The sequence below is a fragment of the Vanessa tameamea genome, chromosome 12 (assembly GCF_037043105.1).
Source record: "Vanessa tameamea isolate UH-Manoa-2023 chromosome 12, ilVanTame1 primary haplotype, whole genome shotgun sequence".
NCBI lineage: Eukaryota > Metazoa > Arthropoda > Insecta > Lepidoptera > Nymphalidae > Vanessa > Vanessa tameamea.
The window spans coordinates 5,085,324-5,099,684 of record NC_087320.1 but is presented as its reverse complement, the minus strand read 5'-3'; the positions used below and the strand labels follow the sequence as shown (position 1 = coordinate 5,099,684).

The 14,361-nt window shown below is 29.5% G+C and overlaps 3 protein-coding genes across 3 annotated transcripts; 2 read left to right on the top strand and 1 right to left on the bottom strand.

The window, feature by feature from the left end:
• Nucleotides 1-145: 145 nt before the first annotated feature.
• LOC135193548 (uncharacterized) lies at nt 146-2,497 on the bottom strand. Its single transcript, XM_064216492.1, has 4 exons — nt 2,318-2,497; nt 1,993-2,242; nt 837-1,037; nt 146-442 (listed from the first exon to the last, which is right to left on the bottom strand). The coding sequence occupies exons 1-4, from the start codon at nt 2,357-2,359 to the stop codon at nt 171-173; spliced, it is 765 nt and encodes a 254-aa protein (XP_064072562.1). The 5' UTR covers nt 2,360-2,497; the 3' UTR covers nt 146-170.
• A 3,240-nt stretch (nt 2,498-5,737) lies between these two features.
• Nucleotides 5,738-9,759, top strand: LOC113393127 (programmed cell death protein 2-like). The gene is made up of 8 exons (XM_026629845.2): nt 5,738-5,990; nt 6,178-6,344; nt 6,555-6,734; nt 7,507-7,616; nt 7,783-7,907; nt 8,210-8,363; nt 8,619-8,763; nt 9,097-9,759. Exons 1-8 carry the CDS (start codon nt 5,883-5,885, stop codon nt 9,383-9,385), a joined length of 1,278 nt encoding a protein of 425 aa, XP_026485630.2. The 5' UTR covers nt 5,738-5,882; the 3' UTR covers nt 9,386-9,759.
• Nucleotides 9,760-12,564: 2,805 nt separating this feature from the next.
• LOC113393128 (uncharacterized protein CG16817-like) lies at nt 12,565-13,253 on the top strand. Its single transcript, XM_026629846.2, has one exon. The coding sequence runs from the start codon at nt 12,712-12,714 to the stop codon at nt 13,204-13,206; it is 495 nt and encodes a 164-aa protein (XP_026485631.1). The 5' UTR covers nt 12,565-12,711; the 3' UTR covers nt 13,207-13,253.
• The last annotated feature ends 1,108 nt before the right edge of the window (nt 13,254-14,361 follow it).

Genomic DNA, 14,361 nt, shown 5'->3' with positions numbered 1-14,361 from the left:
AAGCGCGACGTTTCAATAGTAAACATCAACTGCCAAGGCTATGGAATCTAGGTGGAGCAAGAATGAATGACGACACAAAAGAAACAAAAGGTCTTTACACCTTTCACATAATCTTATATTAAGCTCAACATATAAATAAAATAGGTTTAATTTAAAAAAAATATATTTGATTACAGTAACAAATCGATAAAAGATCTTATTATTCCACCGTCAGCGTTCCTCGGTCTGTGTGACTTATAAGTATTCATATAGGATTGCGTACTCGTTCGTATATGACTATGATTTACGATGTTTGATTTTTTATGTGTCGTTGACTCTGAATAATGCCTCGTGGGCTTAACTTGGGGTAATCCCACTACATGACCGATCGGAGCCCCAACCAAACCAGGACGATACGTCACGTGCGGCTCATGCCCATCTTCATGAACCGGCTTTACGTAATCTGCAAAAAATATAATAGTTTGATATTGTAACGGTAGTTTTAACATTTTCGCATTTAAGTATACTTGTTTCTATAATATGAACCTTTTTAATTAACTTAAGTTTTTAAAAAACAAACTTTTCGTCAGTAAAATAATTCTTCTGTTTTTACCATTGCAATATTTATTTATAAAATAGTTTGTTACGTTATATTTTATCTAAATATCTAGACAACTTCCAAAGACAATAGATTGTTATTTAATGTGTTATTACAAATTCAAAGGCAACTACTATAAACCCAGATATACCTTGAAAGTTTCAGTTCCGGAATTATAAATACACTATGACCAGGTCAGAGAATATTAATATATCCGGATACCTGTAGTTAGTTTTACTAATGTCAATTATACAAAAACCTGTAGGTTCCAAGGGTTTTGGCTGCCTATATGGGTTGTTTCCAAAATATCCTCCAGCTGGCGGACGAGTAGGTCTTTGGGAAGGTATCATAGGTCTATTAACACCATGATTAAAACCAAACAGCTGTTGATTAAACAGGTGTTGTGAACTGTGCAAACGATAGCTTTTGTGTCCTTGCCTTCTTAATGAATGTGGCGTGACTGTACAAATAAAATAATAACGTATAAGTAAGTTATTCTCACAGATATTGATATATATAACTCAAATAAAGTGCTTTAATTACTCTAACTTAAGAGCTGGATTTACAATGACTGTAAATAAATATTACTATATGAAAATAAACATGCTTCCGCATTAACATTTAATTGAAATTGTGTTTTTTTTCTTAAGGACCATAAAGGATGTTTAGATTTTTTGCACTTTATTTTTAAGAAAACTTGAATTAATAACGTCATATCATTATTTTACAGTAATTTACAATTTAAAGGTAAGACGACTTAATTAAATATTCTGACTCGTAATATTGCGAAATACATTAATAAAGTATATTACGCTAATCTAGTAGATGAAGTACCTAAATTTGTATGGAGACGAAAGCACAATAGTTGTGTTACAATAACTTTTTAAAAAACCTTATATCGACAAAAATAACCGTATATAGAAATTATATGATTATGTGTGTAAAAAATTAATTTTAATGCCATAATTCTCATAGTATTGTTTGGGGTGTTTCGTAATTACAGAAGAGTATTGCTGGTTCTTCTCGATAGAATCTATATTTTAAAGCAGTGATAGCTTTACCATAAATTTAATCTTGTAATTTTGATATGTTTAAATACAATACTTTTATTTGAAACTCCGTTACCCATTCTATGTCGTTACTGAAATAAATAATAATCATTCCAACTTTACATGAAGCGAACATACCTAAACAGATATAATATTTCCTTTAGATAATTAAAACAACTCATTAAAAATCATTATATAAAATTACATCACGAAACAAATTCAAGAATTGTGATAGACAATTATATTTTAATAAAATATCTTGATATTAAAAGGTACAAAAAAACCTACAAAAAATTAAATAATAAGTGTTGTAAAATTACATAATTATTTTAAAAAAATCTCTATCCAAAAAAAAATTAAAAGTACCTGAACTAAGATCATTTTCATCATAATCTTCGATTTCACCACAATCAGCGGGGTCATCTTCTTGCGGTTTTTCCTGAAGACCGCTAGGCGCATCGTACAAGTTGTCAGGCTTTAACAAATTATAAAATTCGCCGAAGGTTCGCGGGTTACTGTTATCATAGCGGGCAACCCTTTTATGAGGAGCGATTTTATTCGTTGGACACAATGGATTCACTGTTACTGCTTTTGTTTGTAAAGCAAAACTTATTACCTGGACAAGAATTAGAAAAATCAATTTTTACTGGAAAAAAATACTATACATTTATTCAATAAGTATTCCACTTACAAAAATCAGACCGGTTATTAAATAATACGAAGATTTTAACATTTTTCTTTTATATCTATAACAACTACACTAACAACGACGTTTGTTTAATACGAGTGTCCTGTTGTTGTCTGAACGTAAAGTTATAAGGTATCTGTTGCTAAAGCTCGAGGTCTCCCACGCGCCCGAAATGAATGTGTAAATATCCTTGGGCAATGACCGCTTCTTATACGACAAATGACCAAATGAAACTAAACTGACCTAAACAGAAAACTTCCAATTAATGAATGATTAATGATGGAAAATTAACACTAATTATCATCCATAATTAGCCTGGAAGGGGCACAATGTGTTAATTTCGTTCTGGCTTGTTATAAAAAGAAATTAAAATTAAAATACAGATATCATGCATAGTAATACTATGTATAAGCGTTTTCTTTTACCTACAAATTAATTTAATTTTAAATATAATTACTATGCATTGATCAAAGCTTTTGACCTACAAAAAGTTTCCATATAAAATTTAATATTAAGTAATTGTATCCATAATATACATTTAATCCGCTAAAAAAGTTTCTTTTCGTAATATATCTTTAAAATTAAAATAACGTGGGACGTAAATTTGGTGGTACGAAGCATCCTAAAATAAATGTTAAAAGAGTATTACCTAATATTCATATTATTTGGAGAAGATTGCATAATTTACGTTTGTCTAATTCAAGTTATAATATAATATAGTCTGTCTAAGTTCAATGTAATTTATATGCTTTACTTTTAGTCCAACATCTCAAAGGCCCTAAACCTACGTCATTTTAGCAAAGCTGATATTTTGAGCATTTCTAGTCTACTGTGTAGTTAAGGCATTATGCGTACTTACTAGCTCGAAAGCGGGGCCCTTTCACAGGTAGCGCGAACTCAAGGTGTCCTCACCTTACTTACCTACGTTAAAGTAGAAACGCTCATATTTAAATATGTTTTTAAGAATATTATCAAAATTGATATTTATTATTGCCAGACCATTTCTGTGGGCCATTACTTCCGCCAGACGTATTTCCTTGTATTCGACGATGTACCTAATTTCATAAGTGTATATAATGTATTACCCTAAACTATAAACTATACGTATATATAAATAGGTACCATAAACAATTTAAACTATTCTTTACATCGCCAATGCGCCATCGCCTGTAGTTTCACAGCCTTCAAACCGGAACACAACAATACCAAGTATTACTGCTATTCAATGTTGTGCATTATAACTCGGAATTACACTCTTCTTTTCACATCTTTATATATTCGTACTGCATAATAAGATTTAACTAAAAAATAAATCATTTTTTAAACAATATTAATGGAAAAGGTTAAAAATATTTGCAGAATTACATTTTACGAACGATACGTAGCCCCAGGTATTGACTTTGTAAAGTCGGAAACTTGGTGTACTAAGTTTATCAATATATTCAAAATATTTCCTTTGAGAAACAGCATATCGAAATATTGAAATGAGTTATTCTCGTAATATTTTCAGCTTCTTGTGAAATTAGATACATATATGCTAATATATGTATATCTGCAAGCGAACCTTTTCCTTTATCTACACAACAGGATGACTCAACTTTTACCAGTAATGAAAAACTAATACTATTGACATATACGCCTTTTATTATATACCTATCTTTGGTCTCTATCGCAGTTTTACAAGTAACTTTAGATAAATTTGTTAGCATTTAGCAAAAACTTTTAATACATCTTAGTGGTCATACTATTGCCACCAAAGACTTGCTTTTTCACACTTTATAATACGCCTAATTAGATATTACCATAAATCGCTTATTGGATTACTATTTTTTATTTTTATAAATTGTTTGGCGTTTTAATTTACAAGTTGACAGTCTTAATTAAATACGCGATCAGTCTTAATTAAATCATTAACTGCGAGACTAGTAGGTACACAAAGTCAAGGTAGCTTAACATGCTATAGAACAACCTATGCTTGGAGTATTTGTGAAGGCTAAAAGTTACTGTAATGCCTAGTCATGTACATATGTGAAAGAACTAACGACAGTTGGCGCAGACAAATCCAAGTCGAGGCGGCAAAGCAAGAGCAGCGTAAAGTTCTCAAACCTAGCCAAGGGAACGATGATCTGAAGAATAATGTTTGTGGACACCATTTTCTTCCACAGGATGTGAACGGAAATTTGGTGCACCATGTCATGATAAAGGTGATGATGAAAAAATGATGATGATTAATTTTTGCATTGTCGAACTACTCGAGGTATACGGAGAAATCACTGTTCACAGTCATTATTTAAGATCAACCTTAATCAATTGGCCGCCAAACAGTGAATATTTTATGTTAAATTTCAATTTAATTTACTCTGTAAGAAATATTTATCAACCCGTACATCACTAATGCGCCTGGCTCACTCGCTCTTACAACACAACAATACTGAATATTGGTGTATGGCGGTAGAATATATTTTAATGTTAAATAATAATAGTAATAATAATGCAGACGAAGTTAAACTTATATTTGATTGGATGTGTGCTAATTAATTTAAATTCAAAGTTTCAACTTCGAAATCGCATTTACACTTATCATAAATTATACATATGTATAAATCGGCAAGTCGTGTACAACAATGTATCAAAGATCACGGTTCGAGCACCTAAAACGCATCATTTATTTTAGTCCATCCTAGAAATATTGATTTCGCATCAATAGCTGTGCTGAGATCCTTTTCAAATTAATTTAAATTGTAGGAAGTGAGTCTCTTCTTCCATAAGAAATACGCATTATTATTAACTAACATCTTATCGCATAAGATGATGACCTTTTTTAAATTATGATGGTTACTGTTTTTTTTTCATATTCGTACGTAATTCATAAAACATTTTCAATTATTTTACAAGTTATAATAACCATTTTTTAACCTCTTCTTTGTTCTGAGAATCACATAGGTAATAAGATTTATTTCAGAGAAGCTGTTATCATACGATGACGTCGTATGAAAATATTTTTGAAATATAGCCATGAAATGAAAATATGCACAGTCTAAGTAAATCTGATTTGAACAATAGTTTTTTTTAAATATAGTTTTAATGAAATTCTTTTATTAGTCTGGTTAGATCAAAACTATTTTTTTATGAATTATTAGTCATTTTACAGTTACGGAACTAAGATAGGTAGAAACTGTTTGTTCACAAATATTAACACGAGAGAGAGTCTATGACATAAAATCGCTTGCATGAAACGATTTTATATATCATCAGTCATTCGTCATGGCTGCCATCCTTCCAAAGAGTACTTCCTGACTATGTTCAGGGTTCACCACCAGGAATTGAATCGCCCGCAATTACTGACTCAATGTGTAATGGAGGCTTTATAGCCATATGTCAAACACAATTGCTATGTAGACTGCAGTCTGCAAGTGGCAAATGTCTAATGTCAAATTGTCAATTGAACACGGTTAAGGTGACTGTTGAACAATTTCCACAAAAAAATCAATTGAATATTTTTTGAATGTGCAAAAAGTGAAATGTCAATGAAAAATACCCTAGATTATAATAAATAATTTATATTAAAATGGCGAAAAGCCAAAGCAAAGTCTACCTTGGTTACGAAGAAGAAATAATCAATGAAAGGAATAAATTGCAGTTAAACTATACAATTAATAAAATTGGTGGACTGCCTGTACGGATACTTTTTTTTTAAATTAAATAATAAACAATAATATTACTACTACTAAAAAAAATTAACTAGTTATTTAATATATATAAAGTAAATAGATATTACATATAAAGGAAATAGATATTGTAAACAAGTTTAATGTAATAAATTTAATATAGTGTCAGATAATTGAAAAGCCTTTATTTTTCAGAATTGGCCCCCGTTAGAAAACATTCAGTTTTCTACTAAATGTCCACTGTGCAATTTACACAGACTTTTGGTAGTTCAATGCTATGCCCCCTTAGATGACTCTGTTTATCATCGTACATTATATGTATTCGCCTGTATAAATCCTTCCTGTTGGGTTCAGTCTGAAAGGTAACTCATGAAAACAAAAACAGAATGATTTTTTTTTCAAATCAAATTTACAAAGTAACATGTCAGATATGCTTACTATTTATTTGAAATGTTTTAATTTGGTGTCTGTTAATAAATTTTGTGCAAGTTGACTTTTAATTTACTAAACCTATATTTTATTTATTTTACGAAAAGTAAAATCATTAATAAAATATATATTAATCTTTTTAGTTGGACTTGTGTACGAAGTCAGATGCAAGATGCACCAAGTAAGACTAGTTCAGTTGTAGTTATGCCAAATGCAGAAACAAACTTAAGCTGGTGCAGGGGCTCAGATGATTGGGAGGAAAATGACAATGGTGACTCGTCAAATGGAAATGTTATCAATATTGATAATAATGGCATGCAAAGGTGAAAAAACACATATTACATATATTTTAATAAGGAATCTGTTTGCTTCATAAAAATTAAAGCAAATTAAATTGTAAAAAAATCCAAAATTTGCTGAAATTATATATCTATAAATATTCTTGTTTAAAGTGTGAATCTTACAAGGGAACAATAAGTAATTTAAAAAGTTATTTTTTTAATATATATCTTTATTGGCGACTAGCCATACACCAGATAGGATATCCCATCTGAAGACACTGCAACATTGATCTCATACTTATAACCTTCTGATTAACACGGATTTCTGTACTTTCTTTCTTTCTTTTAACTTTCAAAAATGTTAAACTTCCATACAAAATTTCATCCTAAGTTTCAATATCTTCTTTCTCAGTACCCACCTGCAATCTATTAGGAATATCTGTGCAAAATTTCATTCGAATAGACTCTTTAGTTTAGGCTGTGCATTCTATGTTAGTCAGTCATTTTAAAATTATATTAATGTAGAAAGGCATTGATCTATAAATTTATATTAAGTATTCATCTCCATCATAGATATTGGAATGACCATAATTATCTAAATTACATGTGATTTGACCCACTGCTCAAACTAGGGCTCAATAATACAAAGTATGTTTAGCAGGAGAATAAATTATTATTAAATGATACTTCTATCCAGACAGGCTTACACCTAGTTCTAACACCACATATATTTATAAATATTCTTTATACATACATCTCTTAACTAGAGTCTATGCAAAAATTGATAACATTAATCTTATTCTTACTGGTACAGAAATTCTGATGAGGAAGATGAAAGCAATTCATTTGAATTGGAAACAGTTGAACAAGGTCTTGAAAATTTGCAAATTGATTCAAATAATGCTAATATGTCTCCAGTTCAAGGTAATTTTCACATTGTATTAAAAAATTATATATGAGCATATTTGGACTTCTTTTTTTTTAAATAATGTTGAGTTATATAACTTTATATGAGTAGTATTACTTATTTCTTATGTATTTTTTTGATTTGTAACTTCATTTTTGTAAACATATACTACTACAATATTAGGTGCTGTCGGTGAAGTGGCAGCCCCGGTTCCGGCTGCTGAGCTGGAAGAGGAAGATGAATCAGGTCTTGTTATTGCAGAAACACCTACTGTACCAATGAACAATATGGCATCTCTGTTTACCCAGGTTAGTTGAGATATTTAACACTAACTTCACTGTGGCTACTATTAAGACAAGAAATCAAATTTTGAAACATTACAATTTGAGTTTACCAAAAGCAACCAAATGTACAGATATTTCTAGTCTTACTGGATTTGATATTTGTCGCATTTTTATTAAAAACCATTAACAATTACTTTAAAAAACTTTTTGACTTGGTCCAATCTCTGAAGGTTAAATAATATTTTAATTTGTTGACAAGAATTATCTCGTAAGTCTTTTAAATATATGTATTTGAAATCAAATAAATCTTAATTTTAATATAACAGACGGCAGAACTACCATCAGATATTCGAAGTCGCCTTGTAAGTGGCCCACTGCAGTTTGTTTCTAAGTATATTTACGTAGAAGAAGAATGGAACAAGGCATCAAATGATGATGATAAAGTAACTGAATTGCTCAACAAATACAAACGGGACAACGGTAATAACCATTTAATGCAAATTTATAATATTAAAAAATTTACTATAAGTTTTTAACTAAAATTATTATGAAAATTATAAGCTGTTATTTAACTATAAGTATGTGTGGGTAAAATCTTACAACTTAAACCTAAACCAGTTCCATCTAACCAATTAAATAATTTAAAATCTAAAATAAATCCATCCAGAAATGTTTTTTAATGCATTATGGGTATCGACACATGACATGAAAATTTATTTCTTATTAAATTGACAGAAATAGAAGTCGGCAGTGTAGCTGATCGTGTGGCTGGTGCACCAAGTGAAGATGAAGCGTACGAAGACGCGACGCCTCTTCATGGTGACCGGCTGTTCCACGCCTTTCTTACACGTCTGCACGCACAGCCGGGACAGATTCTACGGTATCTATCTAATATTAAAAATGATTTTAATATTTACTTGGTCGATCTTTGATTACGAAAGCCAATTTCAGACTAGTAGCCATCTTCGGGAGACATACATATTATAGTTGGGCAAAAACAAGAATTAGTCCATTGTACTACTTAATAGCTGTGTGCTTTACAACTTCCCAAAAAAATATAAAAATTACTTTAACATACATATTACTAGCATAACTGTAATTTGTAAATTTTAAAAAGTCATTTTAAATCAAGTTTCTTTACTAAATCTTCAATAAATTGCATCCGAATTGAGTTGCTAATATACTAAATACTTAAATAATGTTATATTTTCAGATACACCCGAGATGCACCGCCCCTTCTGGGAGCACCATTACCAATATCAGAAAATGCTTCGAATTCTCCATACAAACCAAGTATTTGTATGCGCTGCGGTTCAAGACTGATCTGCGAACTTCAACTCGTTCCTGGTTTTGCAGATACATTATGCTTATTTCCAAACCATGTAACCCTGTCACACCTACACTTCCTATCTGTCCTGATATTTACATGTTCCCAAAGTTGCTGGCAACAAAATGATAGATTAGTTGAAGAGATGGTTATATTACAACCAGAAGTCATTTAAATATTGCAACTGTTTCTCTCTAAACCAAACCTTAGTATGAGCATGTTCTTTACAAGCATTTATGACACCTTAAATAATATTTTGAAGGATATAGACTGCTACAATCATAGCCCTCCTTTGGCTTTGCCGTAGTTATAAATAAGATTTAAGAGTAATTATCTTATTTTATTATGATAATTATAATTAGCATTTATCTTTCAATAGTCTCTACAAATTATATTCAAATGTGTATCATAACTATGCACAATATTACGTAGTAAACATTTAACGTCCTCAAGTTACGCCTTATATTATTAGTGTGTCCTGTAAATTAATCTTTTTTTATTTTGTTTCATTCTTGTTAATGTAATATTATATTGTTATTTTTTTACAAATTTCATCTGTGATTTTAATATCTTATTATATATTACTTTATTATTGTATATAAATCATAGTTTGATCAGTCTTACATGGAAAACAAAGGCAGCACATATCTTGACTTAATTTTTTGCCTTTGATATCGACGTAACAGTCGACGAGTAGACAGAGACATGAATTTGCATTATTTGCCATATTTGTGCCAAAAATGGAACAATAGCCCAAAGGCACGAACATGCTACGCCAAGTGCAGTGCCACCATAAGAGTAAGGCGGAATGATCTTATAACAAATATATTTACATGTTAAAAATATCGTGAAAGAAGGTTCGATATCCATTAAAAACTGGTGTAGTATAAATAAGTACCATATATGTGATGTGAAACATTGTCTATGCATTTAATATTACATTTTGTCCATAGATCTTAGATTTAAAGAAATAGATATGCTATCTATTTATATTGAACAAACTTCAGCTTATTTTATGAAACAACATTATATTTTCTTGCATATTTAAATAATTAAATTTTTAATATATTGTGCAAAAATTGCTTAGAATTTTCTGATTACATGATACCATAATTTAAGCCGTTCCATTTAGAAATAAAAATATTCATAATTAAAAACATGAACTACATCAATAAATGAATATTATTAGACCTATTATTCTTTTACTCTCAATAATGCATAGTCATACTATTTACCCTTTACTGAAGTTACTGCAAATGACGTCACAGTAAATACTATCTTATATATTAATAGCGTATGCCGATTTTTGTTCCTGTGAATATGGGACTGCATATAAAAAATCCGTTATAGTCTCATTTTAAAGAGCTCCAGACGTAGATGTGCAGAAAATTAAAGAGGATTCTTGATTATAATTTACTAAATTGTTATGATTTAAAAATAATTAATTTTAGAGAGCGGAAAAATGTTACTGACCGGCTAGAGAGCGGTACTACGGCTGCATAAGAAAAAAATGAAAAACGTAACCAAAATTAAAGTTAATTGTTTTCGACATACTTCAATTCTAACTGAACTAATGATTTTTAATACTATTTGGTATTAAAAATTTCATTTAAAAGGTTTGCTCATTTTGACGCCAAATGTAGATGAGTGACTTGCAGTTTACAATGAAATAAAATCGAAACAAAACCTGTCATAGGTTTCGAATTTCCTAAAAAATAGGTTTCGTTGCCCTTAGTGTTTACAGCACCTGATTTGATCGAATTTTTGCAACTCTAATTTTTTGTTTGGTTACTGAAATACATTATCTGGTGATTATCAATTAAAATTTAAAGATTCATGTTTTTCACACGGCCAACTTTATGTTGCCAGTTCCAGAGTCGGTACCCCCAGCCGTTTGTTTATTCACACTCAAAATGGAAAAACCAAAAATATTGTTTATCCAAATGTTTTGAATTAACTTTTTAAATAGCTAGCAATTAAATAATATATTTTTTTAAGAAATGAATCGCTGTTCTAGCTGATTTTTATATTATTTCTAATGACAGCTCAATCTTTAAAATAAGAAATAGTGTTACATGCCAGTATTTAATGCATGGGTTATTTGAAAATAATAAATTGAATTAAGACGTATACCTATTGAAACTGGTGGATGAGTGTACTCATTTTTAATTGATATATTACTTTTAATTTGACAGACAATTCCCCGTCTAAAAAAATCTCCATTAACAAAATTACTCGCCATTTATTAAAATCATTTGTTACAAAAAATGTGATAAATGAAGAACCACTCGACCGATTTTGTGCAAACTTCACATAAACCATCTACTAAATAGTCCGAACAAACCCTGAAAATTTGGTTTGGATAGATACGCCCGTTCTTGAGTTATAAAGTGACAACGAAAAATGCCACTTATTTTTATATATAAGATATTATAAAGATACCTACATGTACTGTACCCACTTGGCTCGCATAGAGCCCTTCCACCAAGTAAGTATTGTATTATTTGCTGATCATGTATACATACTTGACAGACATTCTCAAAACTAAGAACGAAGTAAATAATACAGTATTAAAAGTAGAAATTTGTTAGGTAGTAATTTAATACAACATACAATTTTTTTTTTATTATTTACGATGCCAATGGAAAAAATCAATTGCTTTCATTTGCAAAATAATTGTATATAACTCCAACCAAATTTTTGGGAGTAATCTTGGATACTAAAGTCCAATTAAGTTCTCGGTATCAGGTAGAATAATTGTTTTTTTTTTACTTACTAACAAAATAAAACGTTAATAATAAAAACTCCAAATTATTTAAAAAAAAAACGAAATAATTATATCTTATCAATAATGGAGTGATCTTTAAAATATTGAAGTTTTAAGTTAAATATAGTATTATATAATATTAATACCGCAATTTTCGCACTTTGTAAATACTGCCTTAGTTTTTTTTGTATGAAATTTAGCAATTCACTTAGGCTTTTTAAGACAAAGCATTTAACCAATTCATTTTTTAAATGTCTGTGTTAAACCTACACATTATATTTTTTAAAGCTATTGCATTATTATTATCTAAATATTTTTGAGACGTTAGTAGTGTTGCTAGATATAATTTAATAAATACATTATAAAAGAAAACAAAAGGAAGATTCTAGTAACTTTAGTAATTTAAATTTTTGAAACGTAAATCAGTCTGCGGTTTGTTTTATACAATTTAACGACGTTGTGTGTAATGAATAATATATTTAGTAATAATTAAATTAGCATTACAATTTAATAAATTTTTCTAACGGAAATTAAATTGTAATGAATTTATAATGGTATTTTTTTTTATTTTTTCTATGGTAACCCTGTTTTCCATAAATGAATTGGCGAGTCTGTGACTGGTCCTTAGAATTTCAATCATCGCAATTTGAATCGTGATATCTAGTGTAGTTCGCGTTTGATCAATTTTTTCACGTGGTGAATATTTTGTGAGCTTTAATTTGTGTGGGTAAAAAATGTCGGGAGATACACCAGTTCCTCCACCTGTATTATGGGCACAACGAAAGGAAGACATTTTACTTACATTTAGCGTCGAATCCAAAGACCCAGCTATTAAAATAGAAAAAGACTCTGTTTATTTTAAAGGCATTAATGTCCCAGATAAAAAGGTCCACGAGGTAACAATTCCATTATTCGATGCCGTGGTTCCTGAAAACAGCGGCTTTGAAAATAAAGGTCGCTGTATAGAAATGGTGCTGCGAAAAGAAAAGAAGGATGCTCCTTATTGGCCTTCATTAACGAAAGACAAGAAAAAACCACATTACCTTAAAATAGACTTTAACAAATGGAAAGATGAAGATGACGAAAACGAGGATGGCGGTGGTAACGCTCATGATATTGAGGAAATGCTGCGGTCAATGGGTGGCGGCGCCGGCGATAAAGGCGATAAGCCCTCATTTGACGATCTAGAAAGCGATTCAGATGATGAAAACCTGCCTGATCTTGAATGAGAACTATTGTAGTGCTAATGATTATGTTTAAATATTCAGTACATTATGTACCTATATTAAGATTTTTACAGTTATAATAAAATCATAAAAAAAATATACTTTTTCATTTATAGTAATGATTGTATAGAATTTAAAAAAATACATCAATGAAAAATGAATTATAATTTTCCATTTTTGACACTTAAGAATGTTTAGGTATACTTAATTTAATAGGTTAACCTTAGTTGTGTTGTAGAAGATGACTTTTAAATATACTATTGCATACTGTTTCTTTTAAACAAGATTTTTAATGATGTTTTATTTTAATATAATTGTCATTTAAGCATAGTTGACTAATATTATCATGTGCCTTTAAATAATTTAATGGTAGATAATATCAAATTATTGAGCTGTTTCAATGCATATAGTGACTAAATACCTTTTAATACATCCAATTCTCTTAATAGTCTTTTGCTTAAATTAAATATAAATGCATAGTAAATAGCATTTATGTTTGTACGCAAGAGGTGATCGCAGACGTTTAAGAATTCTTACATTATTTTTCAAAAAAAATTTACTATGAACAAGTATAAAGTTAAATAAAAAAAAATGGTGAACTTATCAGAAAGCAAACTATTATTAAATTATATTTTCAATTTAATAAATTAGTACTTCATAAAAAATCAATCAATTCTTTTCCAACTTTTTAGTTAAACTGTATATGTACAATATAACATTATATTATACATTGTTTGCTTCTTGAATATGTTGTGTAACAAATTAAAGTAATAAAAATTCATATTTTTATAATTAATAACTATCCCTAATAGATTAATGTGATGACTTAACCATTTCATAATCTTGAGTATCTAAAACAAGTAAATATAAGAAAAACTCTAGAGGGACTTAGTTTTGTTTATTTTAACTGAATGCTGTGTAATTATAAAGTGTGGTTCAATGTATACAAATAATGATATATATGATATTAGGTATTAACTCCAAAGTAATTTAATCTGATGCAAAACAGTGTATAGTTGGACAGAGAAAGAATTAAGTATTTATAAAATTAAATTCAATTCAATAGTTTTTTAAAAGAATTTTGTTGCTTCATTATAGTAAAACTAAAAACCTAGTAGAAAGTATTATTTGCTGCTTAGCTAAGGCCTACCCTCCTTT

Excerpts from the sequence above, each read along its gene's own strand:
- LOC135193548 (XM_064216492.1), bottom strand. The coding sequence starts at position 2,359 with ATGTTAAAATCTTCGTATTATTTAATAACCGGTCTGATTTTT. Across the intron at positions 2,243-2,317 it reads TAATAACCGGTCTGATTTTT|GTAATAAGTTTTGCTTTACA; the intron begins GTAAGTGGAATA and ends ATTCTTGTCCAG. Across the intron at positions 1,038-1,992 it reads TGAAAATGATCTTAGTTCAG|TCACGCCACATTCATTAAGA; the intron begins GTACTTTTAATT and ends TTATTTGTACAG.
- LOC113393127 (XM_026629845.2), top strand. The coding sequence starts at position 5,883 with ATGGCGAAAAGCCAAAGCAAAGTCTACCTTGGTTACGAAGAAGAAATA. Across the intron at positions 6,345-6,554 it reads TGTTGGGTTCAGTCTGAAAG|TTGGACTTGTGTACGAAGTC; the intron begins GTAACTCATGAA and ends TAATCTTTTTAG. Across the intron at positions 8,364-8,618 it reads CAAATACAAACGGGACAACG|AAATAGAAGTCGGCAGTGTA; the intron begins GTAATAACCATT and ends TTAAATTGACAG.
- LOC113393128 (XM_026629846.2), top strand. The coding sequence starts at position 12,712 with ATGTCGGGAGATACACCAGTTCCTCCACCTGTATTATGGGCACAACGA.